The 18,978-nt window shown below is 36.8% G+C and overlaps 1 protein-coding gene and 1 long non-coding RNA gene across 3 annotated transcripts; one reads left to right on the top strand and one right to left on the bottom strand.

The window, feature by feature from the left end:
- Positions 1-5,246: 5,246 nt before the first annotated feature.
- On the top strand, positions 5,247-14,328 carry LOC141336330 (sodium/potassium-transporting ATPase subunit alpha-1-like). 2 transcript variants are annotated; one of them, XM_073841905.1, is made up of 22 exons: positions 5,247-7,599; positions 7,688-7,801; positions 7,897-7,956; positions 8,125-8,328; positions 8,577-8,690; positions 8,773-8,907; positions 8,994-9,111; positions 9,197-9,465; positions 9,552-9,860; positions 9,961-10,095; positions 10,174-10,366; positions 10,486-10,661; positions 10,753-10,889; positions 11,003-11,153; positions 11,244-11,412; positions 11,496-11,650; positions 11,732-11,855; positions 11,935-12,080; positions 12,179-12,309; positions 12,465-12,566; positions 12,690-12,781; positions 14,300-14,328. In XM_073841905.1, exons 1-22 carry the CDS (start codon positions 7,588-7,590, stop codon positions 14,326-14,328), a joined length of 3,075 nt encoding a protein of 1,024 aa, XP_073698006.1. In that variant the 5' UTR covers positions 5,247-7,587. The 2 variants fall into 2 exon arrangements, with proteins under 2 accessions (XP_073698006.1, XP_073698007.1); XM_073841906.1 differs by lacking the exons at positions 5,247-7,599; positions 7,688-7,801; positions 7,897-7,956; positions 8,773-8,907 and having other exon boundaries at positions 8,265-8,690.
- On the bottom strand, positions 8,591-18,972 carry LOC141336331 (uncharacterized). The gene is made up of 3 exons (XR_012355699.1): positions 18,818-18,972; positions 8,974-9,064; positions 8,591-8,890 (listed from the first exon to the last, which is right to left on the bottom strand). It is a non-coding gene; the product is annotated as an uncharacterized lncRNA (long non-coding RNA).
- Positions 18,973-18,978: the final 6 nt, after the last annotated feature.

Below are 18,978 nucleotides of genomic sequence, written 5' to 3'. Positions count from 1 at the left end.
AGACACCGCTCTATTGCAAACTTATTTTCAGAGACATTTTTTCTCAAAACTACAGTTTTGTGTTTTTTCAGCAAATAAATGTCAAATTTATTGAGCTGAATTTTGTGTGTGTGTGTTTTATTAAACTGGAATAGAACATAAAAATAGAGACCATGCAAAATGTATACACAGGGCTTTAGTGCTAATAAAAAAAAGAAATTATAATAGTCATATAAAATTACAAATGTGACCCTGGACCTGAAATTGAAGAAGAAGAAGAAAAAAAAGAAGCTGTTCATTGATGTATGGTTTGTTAAGAAAGAACAACATTTGGCTGATATACAACTATTTGAAAATCTGGAATCTGAGCATGCAAAAAAATCAATATTGAGGAAATCTTCTTTAAAGTTGTCCAGATGAAGTACTTCGCAATGCATATTACTAATAAAAAATTAAGCATTGATTTATTTATGGTAGGAAATGTACAAAATAATATCCTAATTAATTTGGCATAAAAGAAAGTTAAATAATTTTGACCCATACCATGTATTTTGGCTATTGCCACAAATATAACCATTCTACTTAAGACTTAAGGTTTTGTTGTCCAGGGGCACATATAATATAAAAGCCATCTAGAAAATCAACATGAAGTCATGGTGTAGTTACTTCATCTACCAGCAGAGGTCTTCTGATAGACAATGAAAATCAACCAAACCTTAGCCTTAGTCAGCATTTAAATCAGTATGCTAAAAAAAGAGCCTATTCAGTGCAGCATAGGCTCACATGCTCAAACCTGTTTCTCACACACAGCTGACAGAAAAAAGACTAATTAACAACCACAAAGTTTAATGTGACTTTATTATTGCACTGCTGCATTTAGCAGACACTTTTAATCCAAAGTTGCTTACACTGTTGACATAAATCAGTCTATATTTATTAGTGCTTGCCTTTTCTGAGAATTGAACAAATAATACTGAGAGTTCCAATACTTCTTGGTATCATAAAGGTCATGTGGCATGAAGGCTGTGTGAGATGTGTTTATACACATCAGTGAAACCAGCAGAACATCATAAAAACATTATTCCACAAACGTGTGCCATGTTGTCATTCTCAGCTGCGTTAGGAACTTTTTAAGGAAGTAAGGCTAAGATGTGGGCTGTGAGGTTCTGTTGACTGACTAAACAGAACAATTGTTTACAAAACAAGGCTAAGGTCTCAAAATTAGAGCTTAAATAGTGCTTAATTGTTCACATATATGGTAGCAGTTTGATTTATCAGATTTATTATAATGTAGTCATTCTTCACTTATTTTTGCAAAAAGTCCTAAAGGTCTTTACAAAATAAATACATCTTAAAAATCTCAGATAAATATGTGCATGAATTAATATTAGCATATGTGTCCCTGGACCACAAAACCATTCATAAGGGCCATTTTAACCCTTGTGCGACCTTATGGACATTTTTGTCCATTTCAGTTTTGTTTTTTGTTATAAGTGTGCCTGTGTTAAAGCCAACTGCGGAAATTTTGCCTCAGGCGTTTATTTTTATTGAAATATTAATATTTCACCCTCATTTCCTTCAAAAAATAAATTTTACCCTCTGTAAAAAAAAAATACTCACACTCAGGACCTTAAGGACAAAAATGATGTCCACATTGAAACCCATTAAAACTGCAACTTTTTAACCCAGGGCAATTTGACTATAAAATGATGCAATATTTTCTAATAGGCATTCATACTATCGGCAAGGCTTTTTTACATTTTTAATGTAAAAAAGTTTATTTTTACATTTTTACCATTTTTTACTATGGTAAAATTGTGCCATTTTTTTTCTAACACTATATAACAAATATAAATGCCTCAAAATTAATGTTGTTGTTCTTCACTGACACACCCAAGAATCTAATAAGCAAAAAAAAAAAAAAAAAAAAAAAAAAAAAATTGTTTAGCAAGTAGTATATGGAAATTAACTACTATTTTAAAAAAAAATTCATACAATTGTGAAAATTAGTGAATGTTTGGTATCATATTTTTAGTTTGGTATCACATTTTTGTCCATTTACACATATGTGTAACTTTTTTTTTTTTTTTTTTTTGAAGGCACAAGGGTTAAAATTGAGATTCCATTGATGTATGGTTTGTTAGGACAATATTTGGCCGAGTTACAACTATTTGAAAATCTGGAATCCAAATACTGAGAAAACTGCCTTTTCAGTTGTCCAAACGAAGTTCTTAGCAATGCATATTACTAACTGAACATTTTTGATATATGTACAGTAGGAAATTTACAAAATATCTTCATGGAACATGATCTTTACGTAATATAATGATTTTTTGGCATAAAAGAAAAAACTGATAATTTTGACCCAAACAACACATTTTGGCTATTGCTATAAATAAACCTGTACTAATTAAGATTGGTTTTGTGGTCCAGGGTCACATATTAAGAAAACCAATTGTTACATAAGTGAGACATAATGAAGGTTAAATGAATGTTAAAGCTACAAGACACTTGCCAAACTCCTCCCAATTTTTTCTAAACTCCTGCCCTGAAGGTGAGTTGACAGGGTACAAATACATGGGTTGGACACACATGGATTTGTGTGTCCAAGTGATTGGCAGTGGTTTCCTGGAATCCAAAGTACCACAATTTAAATTGAAATAAGGAAAATATGGTTTATAGCTTTCACATAGTCTATAGCAAATAACAAATGATATTTTGTTTAAACAAGCAATTAACTTTACTTCTCCAGTCAGCAAGTTGATTTCCTAACTCAGAAATCACATTCCCTTCTCCTCCTTGAATTCCTTATCTTTTCCTCCACACTGATCTGGCACCCAATGAAAAAACAGGCTGAATAAATAGGCGGATTTGTCAACTAGCCAAGAAACTTCCTAGAGCAGTTCCATTACAATCCTCCAAGCGTATCAAACTCTTTAAAACAATTTTTGTATGACATATGACATTTAGTATTAAACAGCTATAATCATTGGTAATGAAGCCATCCCTCAGTCTAAATGTTCACTTTTAAACTGAGTGAGCGTGAGTATTTAAAATTGCAGTTTGAAGGGAAAAAAAGTACCAAGTGCCATCATGTTACTTTCAGTTTTACTTTCAATTGTGATATTATTCAAAAATAGCAAAATAACTTTTGCATATGACACATTTATCTATGAAATCATCATTTGCATAAAATGTGTTGCTTTAACTGGACCCTTTATTCTTTGAGTGAATGAATAAAACATTTTTTTTGGGTGATTATCAAGTTTACACAAGCACATGGGTGTATTTTCAGGAGAAGAAAGCTATAGAGTGGCAACTATTTCAGCACTTCCTTTTAGCTAGAAGTGATGACCTAAGAAAGAATGGGGATTTCCGAACCACAGCCTATGGGTGGAGCATTATATCAGCCATCTCTTTTGCTTAGGCAGAAACATTTCATTTAAAAAAAGTGCCAATACTTTATCAGACAGATAGTTTGTTTGACATTATTTCCCGTGTCCCATATGTAAGAATGAGATAGACATACTGTCAAAATGTGGAGAAAGGAAAAGAAAAATTTCCGATTAAACAAGCTGTGAGTTTTCAGGAGATTAAAGGCATCAGGTGATCACGTTCTTAATGCTTGTCTCAACTGCCTTCAACCAATGTGACAATCTCTCTAAATCTACATTCTCCTAAAACTAGCCTTTCCCTTGAGGAATGGTTTAAAGACCATATTTCAAGCTTTCCTCACAAGGTGGTTCACTGGCCATATTATAGTGATTATATACTTCAGTCTGAACAGAAAGCATGCATGCTTTGGATTTTTGGTGCAATGCATTTTAAAAGACTAGAACAGTTTGTTGGTTCAGTAATGACAAAGTCGAGTCGAATAACCAGTTTTAAGAAAGACCATCGTTCTAAAAGACAAGTGCATTGTTTTAAATGATGAATTGCTCATTGATCTTCAAACTATTTTTACTTTATTGTAAAATAATTTAGGTTAAATGCACAAAGCAATACATACCACTTGAATGGAGAATTGCAGAAGGGAGCATTATTATAGACCTTAGGTTGGAGTTTTACACCTTATTGAATATAATGACATTGAAAACAAGGCAGTGGGGGATAGACTTAGTCTTTACAATGGCACACACTATATAAAGGTCCTGGATCACATTTTCACAACTTTCAAACCTTTCAGAAAGACATTTCATCGGCAGGATAATTGATATGTTGTATATTCCATTGAACACACTGTACCTCACAGCCTTGCTTTCATCCGGGTCCAAAAATAAATATGGCACTGCCCTGAAGGTCTCTAGCGATGACAATGATGTCCTTTGTTATCATTGTTGTGATCTCTGTTCTGGCTGGCATTTCCACACCTGTTGTGTATAGTTAGTAGTATACTGTATGTAGTGTAAATAGTCTTGGTGTTTCTGGGGGTTGGTGCCTTTTCTTTTACCTTTCTTATAATTATTTCAACTTCTAAAGCTGTATTTCTTCAAATATTTAACAACTCAAAGAGAGAGTTCAGCCAAAAATGAATTTGTCATCATTTACTCACCCTCAAGTTGTTCCTAACTGACGCTGATGGAATATGTTTGGATGTTTTGAAGGACATGGGGGTCATTGAGGCTATTATGATTCTGTTGCATAAGAACTCTTTCTGTTAAATGTCTTTTTAAACTATATCTATATTGTTAAATATCTCCAACCCTACCTCAACCAACCCATGAGAAAAAAAAATGAAAGAAAATACTCAGGTTGTAATACCACATGTAGTTCACGGTTGTGACCAGACAATGTTTTTAGCCTAAACAGATTTTTTCACTGGAAAGGTAATATTTATGTTTCTCGAGAAGAAAGTTGCATTTGCATTTATTAACACTATTTACTCTATATATATATATATTAAATAAATGTTACAGAATCTGGTCATTTTCACCAATACGTTCAGTTAAAAGGAGCTGGATTTGCTTTTTTGTTTATAAAATTAGTGAGAACACTAAATAGAGCCAGTTTAGTCATGCATAAAAGTATAAATAGCTAGTTTATTTATACATGATTATCATCATATGTTAAAAAACAACACTTATGATGTAATAATTCTATTCTTAAAGCATGTTGGCTTTCAGCAATGTCAATAGGTGTATACTCCGAAAAAAAAAAAACAATTCACATTTTTTTTTTCAATGATTCTTTATTTGTGGGACACATAAACAGGCCACAAGGGCTTGATAAATCAATGCAAACTCAAAAGAGAAATTGTTCCAGTTATAGTTTAAATGAAAAGTGATGTTTGCAGCACCCACATCAGTGCTCCTGGAGGCATAAATGTGGACTAAACTCTAAAACACTGTGAAGGACATGATTATTGACTGACAACACATAGTAAATCAACGTAGTAAAACGTTAACATTGACAAGGTCCTATTTTTAAAGTGCAAATTTTAACTTTTAATGAAGAGTTTTGAAACTTGAACAGAAACAGACTGATTTATTAGACACTGGATCGTTTACACAGTCATTATTTACTCTTTCTAAATAAAAAAAGGTCAAAAGTGATGAAAAAATAAAAATAAGGGAGTATGCAATTATTACTTTTATTTCTGCCAACTTCATGTTAATCTTGAGTACCAATAGAGTAGTATTGCATCCTTTGTATCACTGGAGTCTAGTTGTATCTGCAAGCTGTGACACTCATTTTTCATCCAAAAATGAAATTCTGTCATTAATTACGTACCCTTATGCACCAGTTACAAAACCTGTAAGACCTTTGTTTATCTTCTGAACACAAATTAAGATATTTTTGATGAAATCCAAGAGCATTCTGACCTTGTATAGACATGCAACTGAAAGGTTCCCAGGCCCAGAAGAGTAGTAAGGACACCAGTAAAAACGAAAACACAAAGTATTTGCAGCTTTGTAAAATTATGGTTGAACCACTAATGTCACATGGACTGTTTTATCGATGTTCTTATTATGTTTCTATGTTACATTGCTGTCTACGGAGGGTCAGAAAGCTCTTGGCTCTTAAAAAAAAAAACAACTTAATTTGTGTTCTGAAGATGAACAAAGGTCTTACGACACTAAGGATGAGTAATTAATGTTTAGGTCAACTATCCGTTTAAAACGGATTTTCTTTGGGAAACTAAACAAAGTCATCTTTCCCTCACAACCAAAAACATGCTTCTTTGGTGACATTGTTGATTCAGTGATCTAGAAACAAAATGACGAATCCTTCTGGAAGCACATTGATGGGCGTGCACTTGATCTTGCTCTAGTTGGTGTGTGTTTGTGTGTGTGTGAGCTCTTCCGGGATAAGTGTCCAAAACATATGTAAGCAATTTGGTACGGAAATACTCTGTCATGCTTCCACCTTTTTTTTTTTTTTTAAACATTGGCCATGTTAAGCATGAGAATCCATCTCTTTAACAGTGTAAATAAGTCAGAATGCATAAAATAGCATTAGACCTCCCCTTTAAAAGAAAGTAATTTAATGTGAGTTATTATTAACAAGACATGTCATCATTTACTCACCCTCAAGTGGTTCCAAACCTGCATTTCGCTCTTCTGTTAAACAAAAGAGAAGATATTTTAAAGAATGTAACCAAACAGTTGATCTCTATTGACTGCCATAGTATTTTTTATTTGCTTACTATGGGAGTCAGTGGTTACTGTCAATTGTTGAGTTACCCAATTTTTTGGAAGTGAAAGTAGTAACCCAAGCCAGTTTAGTCATGCATAAAAGTCAAGACAGTTAGACATTTTAGTAATGTTGGCTTTTAGTATATGTTCTTGTTAAATGTAATCCAAAAATCATTTGGCTGAATATAAAACATTGTACATATTTGAACAAATCCTACAATAAACACCACAACAGTTTATTTAAATATTTTAAATGCATTGCAGATGTTAACAAGTAAATCAGAGTGAACAACAATGGCAGTAAGTAACCCATATTCTGACAATCCTGGTCATCAGTTTGTTCATCATAAAGGCTCTTTGGGATTTCATCACAAATGTATTTGCAAATTCTCAACAAGGCTTTAATATTTAGACTTTATGCGAGGGACATTCACATAGATAGCCATGGGCTTTATAAACCAATGCAAACATGTTTGCAGCACCCACATTTGTGTGATGATGCTGGAGGCATTCAATTGGACTAAATCTGAAGGCACTGTGAAGGACATGAAGGCTGTCACAATCTTTTAACTGCATTAACATTTAAAAGGTCCTATATTCAAAATGCAGAGTGATTCATTAAATATTTAGGGCCATAGAACACATTTTACACAGTCATTATTTACTCTATGTAAATGAGAAAAAAATGATCAAAAGTGAAGCAAACAAGTTGTAGATAGTTAATAAACCAGTCCTTCACCTAGGTTTCACAGAAATGACCTACCTCTATAATTAAAGGTTAAATAAAACCTAAAGCTAAATGACACCTGACAAACTCCTCCCTAAATTTACATGAACACCTCCCTATGCAGGTGAGTTGGCAGGGTATAAATCTGTAAACCTGGTTTGGACACACAGGGAGTTTTGTCCAAATTCTGTCTTCAAGACCAGACTCCTGAAACCACTGAATCTTGAGTGGAAATCAGCAAGGAAAATGGGGCTCGGGGTAAGTGCAATACATTCATTCAAGCTGATTGTTTTTTGGGAGATCTGGTTGTATGCATAATATATAGGCTTTGTTTTATGTGTAACAGACAGGGAATGATAAGTACAAATTGGCAGCAACATCAGAAGATGGAGTCAAAAAGCCCAAAAAAGGGAAAAGGGACAAAAAGGACATGGAGGAACTGAAGAAAGAAGTCGAACTGGTAAGAAATCATTAATTGATTGATTGATTGATCTGTGAATTCAAATTCCAAAGTGGATTGGTGCATTTCTTTGCATAATCATTACTTTTCTGCAGGATGACCACAAGTTGACCTTGGAAGAGCTTAGTCGGAAATATGGCACTGATCTGACCAAGGTGAGTATCCAATGCATTATTTCTATTTTCAATAATGTGTGTGAAATAAATTACATTTTGTGCAGGATTACTTTCCTTTTAGTTAGAAGGCCACATGCATGTAATATTCCTTATGACTATCTATTTTCTGTATGCCCTTAATTGCTCCATTTTTATAACTTGTGACAGGGTTTGACCATTTCCCGAGCAAAGGAAATCTTAGCCCGTGATGGACCAAATTCCTTGACTCCACCTGTTACGACTCCAGAATGGGTCAAGTTCTGCAGACAGCTGTTTGGGGGATTCCAGACACTGCTGTGGATTGGTGCATTTCTTTGCTTCTTTGCATATTCCATCCAGGCTGCCTCGGGAGAAGAACCAGCAAATGACAATGTATGAAAAAAATATTCTGTCTTTATTTCTACATTGGGATAAATCATATGTCAATAAACCTAATAACATCACTATTTTCCGAAATTCTGAGCTATATTTAATTAATTAAAGATCTGAGCTCAAGACCATCACACTCTTGAGCAATGCTTGTAATGTTGTTTTTTCCTGATGAATTATTCTGAACAAGTGTTCTGCAAACTTTGGATAAAAGCATTAAATTAATGACCATTTATCTTATTTTCTTGCAGCTGTATCTAGGACTTGTGCTTGCTTTTGTTGTCACAATCAATGGATGCTTTTCATACTATCAAGAGGCCAAGAGCTCAAAGATTATGGATTCATTCAAGAACCTCGTTCCTCAGGTATATATAATATAATAATATTATATATTATAATAATAATATATAAGGATATTCATGTGTATGTACATTTACTGTCATGTAGAAAGCCCTGGTTATGCGTGATGGAGAGAAAAAGATCATAGATGCTGAGGAAGTAGTTGCAGGTGATCTTGTGGAGGTCAAAGGTGGAGACAGAATCCCAGCTGATATTCGTGTTGTTTCTGCACATGGATGCAAAGTAATGTTATGGCAAAAATATTGTACATTTCATTATGTGTACTGCATAAGTTTTCATTAAACATACCGCATTGTTTTCCTTTCCAGGTGGACAACTCTTCCCTCACTGGTGAATCTGAGCCCCAAACTCGTACTCCTGACCTCTCCAGTGAAAACCCCTTGGAGACAAGAAACATTGCATTTTTTTCTACCAATTGTGTTGACGGTACAAAATTAAAAATGTCTTTACAACAGTTCTGGACAATGACTAAATGTCTTAAATGACGCTTGAACATGATAATATTCAATAGGTACAGCCAGAGGGATCGTCATCAACACCGGTGACCGCACTGTCATGGGTCGTATTGCCACTCTCGCCTCCAACCTGGAAGGTGGAAAAACGCCAATTGCTAAAGAGATCGAGCACTTTATCCACATCATCACTGGTGTAGCCGTATTCTTGGGTGTCACCTTCTTCATTCTTTCCCTGATTCTTGGCTACTCTTGGTTGGAAGCTGTCATCTTCCTGATTGGAATCATTGTCGCTAATGTACCTGAAGGTCTCCTTGCCACCGTTACTGTAAGTCGGAGTTGATGTACACTTCTAAAGCCAAAGTACACTTCAATTGAGCCAAAAATGATTACATAACTTGTATCTTAATGTAGGTGTGTCTGACACTGACTGCCAAACGCATGGCAAAGAAAAACTGCTTGGTGAAGAATCTTGAAGCTGTGGAGACTCTTGGATCAACCTCCACTATCTGCTCTGACAAGACTGGAACTTTGACCCAGAACCGAATGACTGTCGCTCACATGTGGTTTGACAATCATATTCATATAGCAGACACCACAGAGAACCAGAGTGGAACCTCATTTGACAGGAGCTCGGCTACTTGGTCTGCTCTCGCACGTGTTGCTGGCCTTTGCAATCGGGCCGTCTTCCTGTCGGATCAGAACCATCTTCCGGTCCTTATGGTGTGCTATCTTAATATCTACCCTTTAAGAGTGAATATACATTCTTACTAGTGTCATATAATGTGGCAGCTTTTTCTTATTAAAAACATCTGTTTTGTAGCGAGACACAGCTGGCGATGCCTCAGAGTCTGCCCTGTTGAAGTGTATTGAGCTGTGCTGTGGTTCAGTCACTGAAATAAGAGAGAAGTACCCAAAGATTTCTGAGATCCCTTTCAACTCCACCAACAAGTATCAGGTATTTTTGCTGAGGTGTTCTGTAAAGATGATGCGGATTTGACTGGTTGTCCTAAAAGCAGTTTATATGCTTTTCTAGCTCTCAATCCACAAGAATCCCAATCCCTCGGAGTCTAAGCACCTGCTGGTGATGAAGGGAGCCCCTGAGAGAATCTTGGATCGATGCTCTACTATTTTGATTCAAGGAAAAGAGCAGCCTATGGACGATGAAATAAAAGATGCTTTTCAAAATGCTTATGTAGAACTTGGGGGTCTTGGAGAAAGAGTGCTGGGTAAAGCCACCTTATCAAGTTCTCCTTTAGAAAAGCATTACATTTACAGCTACAGGAGAATATGAAAACACATAATAGTAAATTACAACACATGAATAATTCTGTGTTCTCCCTCACAGGGTTCTGCCACTTTTCCCTACCTGATGACCAGTTTCCTGAGGGCTTTCAATTTGATACTGATGAAGTGAACTTCCCAACTGAGAGCTTGTGTTTTGTTGGTCTCATGTCCATGATTGATCCTCCTCGTGCAGCTGTACCAGATGCTGTGGCTAAATGTCGGAGTGCTGGAATTAAGGTGTTGTCATCATTCTACATCCACTACTTGAATATGCTGAGAATATATCCCATTTAGTGATCAACTGATAAATATGATTCTTCTGTTACAGGTTATTATGGTTACTGGTGACCATCCAATCACAGCCAAGGCTATTGCAAAAGGTGTCGGCATCATCTCTGAGGGCAATGAGACTGTGGATGATATTGCAGCTCGTCTGAGAATCCCTGTTGGAGAGGTCAATCCAAGGTAAACTTGTAACTTCTGCCACTTGCAAGAAATGTATTCTCTTCGTTCAAAAATTCAGCAAGCAGAAGTTTTGCCCTACATGTCTACTAGTAAAAATAAAAATGTACCTTTAGAGATGCTAAGGCCTGTGTGGTGCATGGTGGAGAACTGAAGACTATGACCTCAGAACAGCTGGATGAGGTCCTTAAAAACCATACAGAAATTGTGTTCGCCAGAACTTCTCCACAACAAAAGCTGATCATCGTGGAAGGTTGTCAGCGACAGGTACCGTCAGACAGTTATCAATCTGATCCTGCTGATACTAAAAGATTTTACCCAGCTGGTACCATTTTAATGCTTTTTTTCTCTTATCAGGGTGCCATTGTAGCTGTAACCGGTGATGGCGTCAATGATTCTCCTGCTTTGAAGAAAGCTGACATTGGTGTGGCTATGGGTATCGCAGGATCTGACGTATCCAAACAGGCTGCTGACATGATCCTTCTGGATGACAACTTTGCCTCAATCGTCACTGGAGTAGAAGAGGGTGTGATATTGAAAACTTAATTTGAATGAATAATGATAAAGGTTACTTAGACACTTATTTCCTAAATGTATCTTCAACTTTAGGCCGTCTGATCTTTGACAACTTGAAGAAGTCTATTGCCTACACGCTGACCAGCAACATCCCTGAGATTTCACCCTTCCTTATGTTCATCATTGCTAATATTCCTTTGCCTTTGGGCACTGTCACCATTCTCTGTATTGACCTGGGAACTGACATGGTAAGGAAAATAACTCATACAAAAATGTAGAGAAATATAAAATGTCCATGCATTAATGTATTCCTCTATTAATCGCCACAGGTTCCTGCTATCTCACTGGCCTACGAAACTGCTGAAAGCGACATCATGAAGAGACAACCCAGAAATGCTGAAACAGATAGGCTGGTGAATGAGAGGCTCATCAGTATGAGCTATGGTCAAATTGGTAAGTGCATACTATTTTTACAGAGCACTCTAGGTGTTAAATTCTGTTTGTTTCTTACGTGTCTTCATATTAATTTTAGGCATGATGCAAGCTGTCGGTGGGTTCTTTACCTATTTTGTAATTCTTGCTGAGAATGGATTCTTGCCCTGGGATCTGATAGGAATTCGAATTGGTTGGGAAGACAAATATCTAAATGACCTGGAAGACAGCTATGGCCAGCAGTGGGTAGGTGTCACATCAAATCTGACAAATGTCAACTAACGCTTTTATAGAAATATCATTTGTTTAAATAATCTTCTTGTGTTTGTACTTGTCTGATGCAGACCCATGAGAGCAGAAAGATTGTGGAGTACACATGCCACACAGCCTTCTTTAGCAGTATTGTAGTTGTGCAATGGACTGATGTGCTCATCTGCAAGACCAGGAGGCTTTCCATCTTTCAGCAGGGAATGAAGTATGTACATGTCCAACAAGCCATAAAATACTGGCCTGATATCAGTTAGATTGAACTGTTTGTTCAGTTCCAGATGATTGTTGCTCATGGTACCTTTAGTTTGGCCAGTTTTATTTATCATAATTAGTATGTTTTTTGTTTTTTTTTGTATTTAGGAATAGAATCCTCATCTTTGGTCTGTTTGAGGAGACTGCTCTGGCCGCGTTCTTATCCTACTGCCCAGGCATTGATGTTGCTGTCAAAATGTATCCACTAAAGTAGGTCGAATCTGAAAGTTTTAATGACACTTGTTTACCTCACCTTGAAAACACCATACATTTCCTGTAAAGCTTTTTCTTTTTTTAATTAATTAACTAACCCTGTTTTGCTTTTTTATTTAGACCATTGTGGTGGTTCTGTGCCTTCCCATATTCTTTGCTTATTTTCATCTATGACGAAGTTAGAAAATATCTCCTAAGGCAGAACCCAGGAGGTAATATGTCCTGTCATTATATATCTAAGATTTATTTTTCCCAAGCATCTTGCAGTGTCCCATTCCCTCTCAGGGAACCATGGTTACATGCATAACCTGAGACGTTCCCCTTCAAGGGAACTCGCATTGCATCTTCTTTGGACATGCTTTTGATGGAAGTATATAGAAAATACTCAGTGGAGAAACTAAGAGAGGCATGGTGTTGGTGTCAGAATGCTGGTGAGTGCAGTGCTTCTATCAATCACCTCCTTAAGGTCCCCTCATTTCCGCTTAGTGTCACGCCTACTCTGCACTTGACTCCTGGAAAGAGTTGGCCACATTCAATTTCTGGTGCTTCCTACGATCCTCAGATCATGACGGGACAGCTGCCTGTCCAGAGGAAGACTTGGTCTGGTGAGCAATGTACCTCCCACCTCAATGGAAAAACATGGAAGGCGAAAGTGGAGCATCAAGAAGAAAGTTATTCTCTTTCCTCCCAATGTCAGTAGAATGGAAAGCCAAATCCGTAGTGCAGTGCAGCTTTTCGACCGCTTCAGGAGGCGAACACTTACCTTCATCCATGTCTTTAAGCAGGTCTGCCTGGTAGTAGTGTGCAAATCCCCCTTGCATGACCTGCTCCTGCATACACCATGCCATTCAAATGCAAGGTGGTCTGAAGTGGCTTGGATGGCAGAACAGGAGACTTCAAAAAAGCTAACTCAGTCTAGGAGGGATAGCCGCAAGCTCCACAGGGGGCATCTTCACATATCTGTGCTCAGCCTAACCCTCATTAGCATAATCTGCATGTTGAAAACGATGTAGCTGAGCAGAATATGGTTTCACCCAGTTCGGTATGGAGATCAGGGAGAAAGATCATGGCAAAGCGCTATCTGTGGGATCAGCTAACCCAAGCGAAAGAGCATTTAGATCCCATAGATCGTTCAAGATAACAAAGACCTATAAGGATCCAAACCCTTCTGAAACATCCCACAACCTGAGTTTCCGCTGTGCCTCGGCAGCAGTGGTACCTGAGCCATGAGACAGATGCCTATCCCACATCCCTCCCTCGAGAACAGGGGCAAGTGTGAGTGGAGCTTTCTCAATGGAAACTTATCACAATGAGCGCATTTAGTTTACTAGAGCACTGAACGTATGTGCTCCTCACCAAGACACAATGTAAAAAGTCGAGTGAGGGCTTTAGGAATTGTGTCCTTAGGTGTCAGAAATCTAGGACACGGAGGCACATATTTCCTAAAGCCCTTGCTCGATTTTTTTTCTCTCCATGGGGTTTCCACACACGCTGAACAAACATGGCTCTTGAAGACAAAGAAAGTTGATGACATGCTCTTATACTTTTGGGCACTCCGCTAATGACATCATGGGCTGCGCGGCCTACATGACATTCCCCATAGTGTCCACTAGAGGATGCAGTGTGAATCCCCTTGAAGGGAAACTTATGTTTACAAATACAGTAGTTTGGTCTGTTTGACTATTTTAGAGATTTAAGAATGAACTGACAGTTGTGCTTATTTGTTTCAGGCTGGGTGGAAAAAGAAACATACTACTAAAACAAGAAGGCTTTCTTTTGGGAACCTGTACAAGAAGGTCTAAAATGAGTTTAAAATGTGTCATTTTAATTTAGGTAAATAAATGTGTCAGATTAAAATTACAACTGAATTTGTTTTTTGTGTCATTAACAATTTGTTTACGAAAATCTAACTTTTAAAACAAGTATCCAAGTTAGGGCTGGGCGATAAAACGATAACGATATATATCGCGATAGACAAGAGATCGATATCAATAAAAAATGTGTTCGATAAAACGTTCGATATTTTGTATTCTTCGTCGGCCCGCCCAGCCCCCCTTTAACGTTCAGTTCATAGCGCCAGATCACAATAGAAGTTAAGGTTATCTTTCCTACAGAACGGGTCCTTGTTGTTGTATTAAACAAACTAAATAGCCTTATGTTATTAATCTTATTTACACGACGGCATGTCATTTCTGTCTCTACATGATCGCGCGTTTACAATGTCTCCTCACAGACGGGATCGCGGACTCCATTCATAAAAACGGACTTTACTATAGGGGGAATGCCGCGGAATTCGTCGATTTTTGGACCAATAAATCAACAGTTGGTCTGTTAATTAATTCAGATCGCGATATGGACTAGTGTCTGTGAAAACTGAAATGCAAAAAGACCGTTTCAATAAGAATCCTGCATGTTCCGTTTGCCTCTATGTGTATGAATGGAGGAGACGTGTTTTATTTTCACTACACGCATACTGCACACGTGACGCTCCCGCTAATTTTTGGCCTTTGCATCTCACATGAACAGACAAACTCCAATAAATACATCTCCAAAGCTGCTGTGAGTGTCACTTTTTGTCAATTTTACCGTTTCATTAGTGAAACTAGCATCATTCATACTGTATTACACACTGAAACTTCACGGCAACCTGTCAAAATAAAAGTACGGTTTAACATGTAACAGAACAATATTAGTCTTGTATTACTTTATACAGTATAATGTAGGTGTTTATATGTTCACATTTAAATAATTTACATAAAACAATATATATGATAAATTAAAATAAAGAGTCACCACTTAATTGTTGAAAAAATACTATTATTATTAAACCTTTTTTTAACTGAATATAATTTTTCTTCTATGTATTAATTTTAACAGTAAAGCTCCGTTTATTTTTATTTTTAAAAATAAATCAGTGATTTTGCTTTCATTTGATTATCAGAAAAATTAAAACAAGAATTTCTGAAAAAAAAAAAAAAGATCGTAAGGCCCTATTGTTCAAAATGTTGAAAGTTTTGGACTTATTTTTTTCACTTAAATAAATATTTTTGTTATTACACAAAGTATAGGCTAAAGTACCGGGAAAGAAGTAATGTTGGCTACTGGCAACCAGCAATCTGTGCAGAAATAAATATTATCAGCCAAGTACTTTGCAACAACCTCTGACCTGTGGTCAAGCCGTACTTCTGGGCCATACATTAGCTTGACCATTCACTTCATCGACAATGAATGGGGTTTGAATTGAGGATTAAGAGATAATTAAGTGCATATTGTGACTTTAGACTTATGTTTACATTTTAATTATTTGAGTTTTCCATGGTTGTTGACATTTCTGTCTTAATAACTGAGGGGATTATGATCAGAGGCAGGTTAAGTTTAAAATAAAAATGCTTGAGTGTAATATATTTTTCTCCTGGTCCTTATTTTAAATGGGTCATAAAAATATCAATAATTATCGATATCGACCGATATGAAACACTGATATCGTGATATAGTTTTCAGCCATATCGCCCAGCCCTAATCCAAGTACAGTAAACGCACAAAAGTATATCTTGTTGCATTTACTGTAGCAACATAAAATCCACACACTTGGCATGATAAAAATATAGAATTCAGTGAACCCTTGAATGATCACCAGGATTTACGACAGCAATATTTAAAATATTCTCTTTCCGTGAATACCACTATTAATAGGCTACAATTCTTTCACGGAGAAAACAATTATTATTTTTTTTACAATATTCATCAACATCTCTTCATCCATCAGGTGCTATTCCCATGTCTTTTGAAATTAACGTGAAATGTTTAGTATTTCTGAGAATTATTACTAGTTTTGGTTTTTATTTTCATAATTAGTATAAGAGTAAAATAGTGTAAGTGTAATAGTGTACACAATTAAATTCTGTCATGAATGCTTATAGCCTCATGTGGCCTTAGACATTTAAACTTTTTGAGCCATAGCTTCCATCTGGAATTTCTGAATGACAGCGAGTTCACTCACACAGCAGTTCTAGATACCCATGCCTCCTCTCACTCAGCATAACTCATTCCAGTTAAAGCATTTTATCCTGGTGTTATTCAACTGTAGCACATATGTCAGCTAAACATTTAATCAGAACGCAGTCCATTTCCTTCAGATAATAGTACAACTAAAAATGCAGGGTTTCCAGTGCAGCTCGCACAGATGCAAACCAAAATATGGACGTAGTGTCACCCGTCACCCGTAGGTTTCTGATTTTGAAGAGGACTATTCTATGATTTTGAAGCTCATAGTAGGTGGGATTCAGTTGTCTTGGACAATCTTGGAATCGTGTCATCACGTGTCACTCCCGGATAATCAAAAATGGGCAAAGAGGCGGGACGTGGATGGAGCTGGTTGCTGAAACCACACCCACCTAGCGCGACAGTGGTGACAGCAGCGGCAGTCCCCCTGTCACTCAAGTGGCCACGCCCTTAATAATGCAGAACTTTAAGGCTTAATATAACTTAAACGGATGAGCTATAAAAAAAATTCACCCCCTCACAGTTGACATGAAGGGCGGAATTAGCTATATAGACCAAAACCACTTCTTGTACCAGGCTGTAAACATATTTTTTTCTGCTGTAAAGTAGGGCATTATAACATTGGGCGTCTATGGGATTGACTCCCTTTTGCAGCCAGTCTCTAAAGGCCAGTCGATGAATTGCAGTTTAAGACATTTCCGTGTTGGTTTCAATAGAGAGAGCGGGAGGTTTCTGTAGCAACTGCGTATCTAGTTCACAATTCAAGGGCTCAAATTTGTCCTGTATGAGAACAGACATGCAGGAATTGCCTAAAAAACACTTTGTTAAAGTTTTCTGATCTTGTTGTTGCCACTGCTGATGTTATGGCATCTCTGATGAATGCCAGCACTGTGCTTCTAGGTGAAGTAAGCCTTCCACTCTTGATGGAAACATGTACTGCAACTTCTCTGGCTTTTCATTCATTCAGGCTTTAAGATACAGCCACAATGGAACATGATGCATAAGAACTATCATCAACTTGTTTCCAAAACCTTTTGCAGTGGATTGTGCCGCTGCATCTCAAGCCTTTGTAGAAAATATATTCTCTTTTTGCGGACAGCTTTCATCTGGACTGAGAGATAGAATGGCCACCTCACTAAAGCAAAAAGTCTACTTACTTACTAGTTACTAAATTCTGTAACTAAATTAAAATCAGAAAACACCAACCACATATCTAATGTAGTCATATTTCTAATGCATTTAATCATTTTGAAGATTGTGTTCTGGTCTGCTTATGCTTAAGATGAACACTACAAACACACTCTTGACCTATTTGAAAATTGTATTCTAGTCAGTTAGCTCACATAATATTAAATGTACATGCATGCATTTTAAACTTTGGAAGATTGTGTAGTCTGTTTTGGCATTTCTGGAAATCTGTTTCAGCCTGACTGCTCAGACCGGCTTTTTGCATAGATTTTTTTGCTTATGTCACTTTTTCACAACACACAAAACATAAACACATCAGACGTTGTTTGTAGAAAACATGCTGGATATCTTGTAGAAACAAAGTTGTGTTGTTGCAAAGTGCAAGGCAAGCAGAAATGACAATATACTTCGAGACAATACCTCCCTTTTGAGTTTTGAGACCATGCACTCCAGCTTCCCATGTTTCTACTGCTACACAATATAATCTAGTGCAATCGTAACATGTTGGCATGTTGTACGACAACATCTCAATTGCAAACTGTATTGTTGTTACTGTTACTTTAGCGCATGCATAGCAACACAACGTCATTGCCATAGAAGCCAAGGCAGTTATTCAGTATAAACAAACAAGCAACACAGACACACAAATCAGATCTGAACAAATGCGATACATAGAGTGAAAAGACAATTATTTAAATAAGATTCCAATCGGATATGAAGACAAGAACAAGCCTTAAATGTACAGCTCCTAAGACCTACAGCACATCTGGGCCCGTATTCACAAAACATTCTCCAAAATAGCTAGCTTTAGTGCTAAAATGCTTTGTGAAATACTCTTAGAGCAAAAAGTTAGGAGTCCTAAATTTAGGACTGACACACCCATTATTTTTAAGATTTTCTCCTAAATCAGCAAGTTAGGAGCTACTTTTAGCCTTGAGATGTTTTGTGAATACGGGCCCTGGTGCACATCGAAAGTACTGAGTGTTACATTGTATAATTTTCTTTTAACTTTAGGAAAAGTTCCAATTAAAGTTTAAAGGAGTTCAATTAAAACTTACTCTTCTGCACAACTTGGTGTCCTGTCTTGACTTCAGGGCCCAAAACAGCTGGTTAAAGAATCAAGAATGGTGGCAGTGATGATGCTGGACAAACTGCTGGCAGAGATGCAACCAATTCATAATTAAAAGGGAGATCTGCTGGTTCAGACACTGACACAATG

This window comes from Garra rufa, chromosome 6, assembly GCF_049309525.1.
Source record: "Garra rufa chromosome 6, GarRuf1.0, whole genome shotgun sequence".
Classification (NCBI taxonomy): domain Eukaryota; kingdom Metazoa; phylum Chordata; class Actinopteri; order Cypriniformes; family Cyprinidae; genus Garra; species Garra rufa.
Note: the sequence above shows the minus strand (reverse complement) of the source record. Positions and strands in the feature narration are given on the sequence as shown.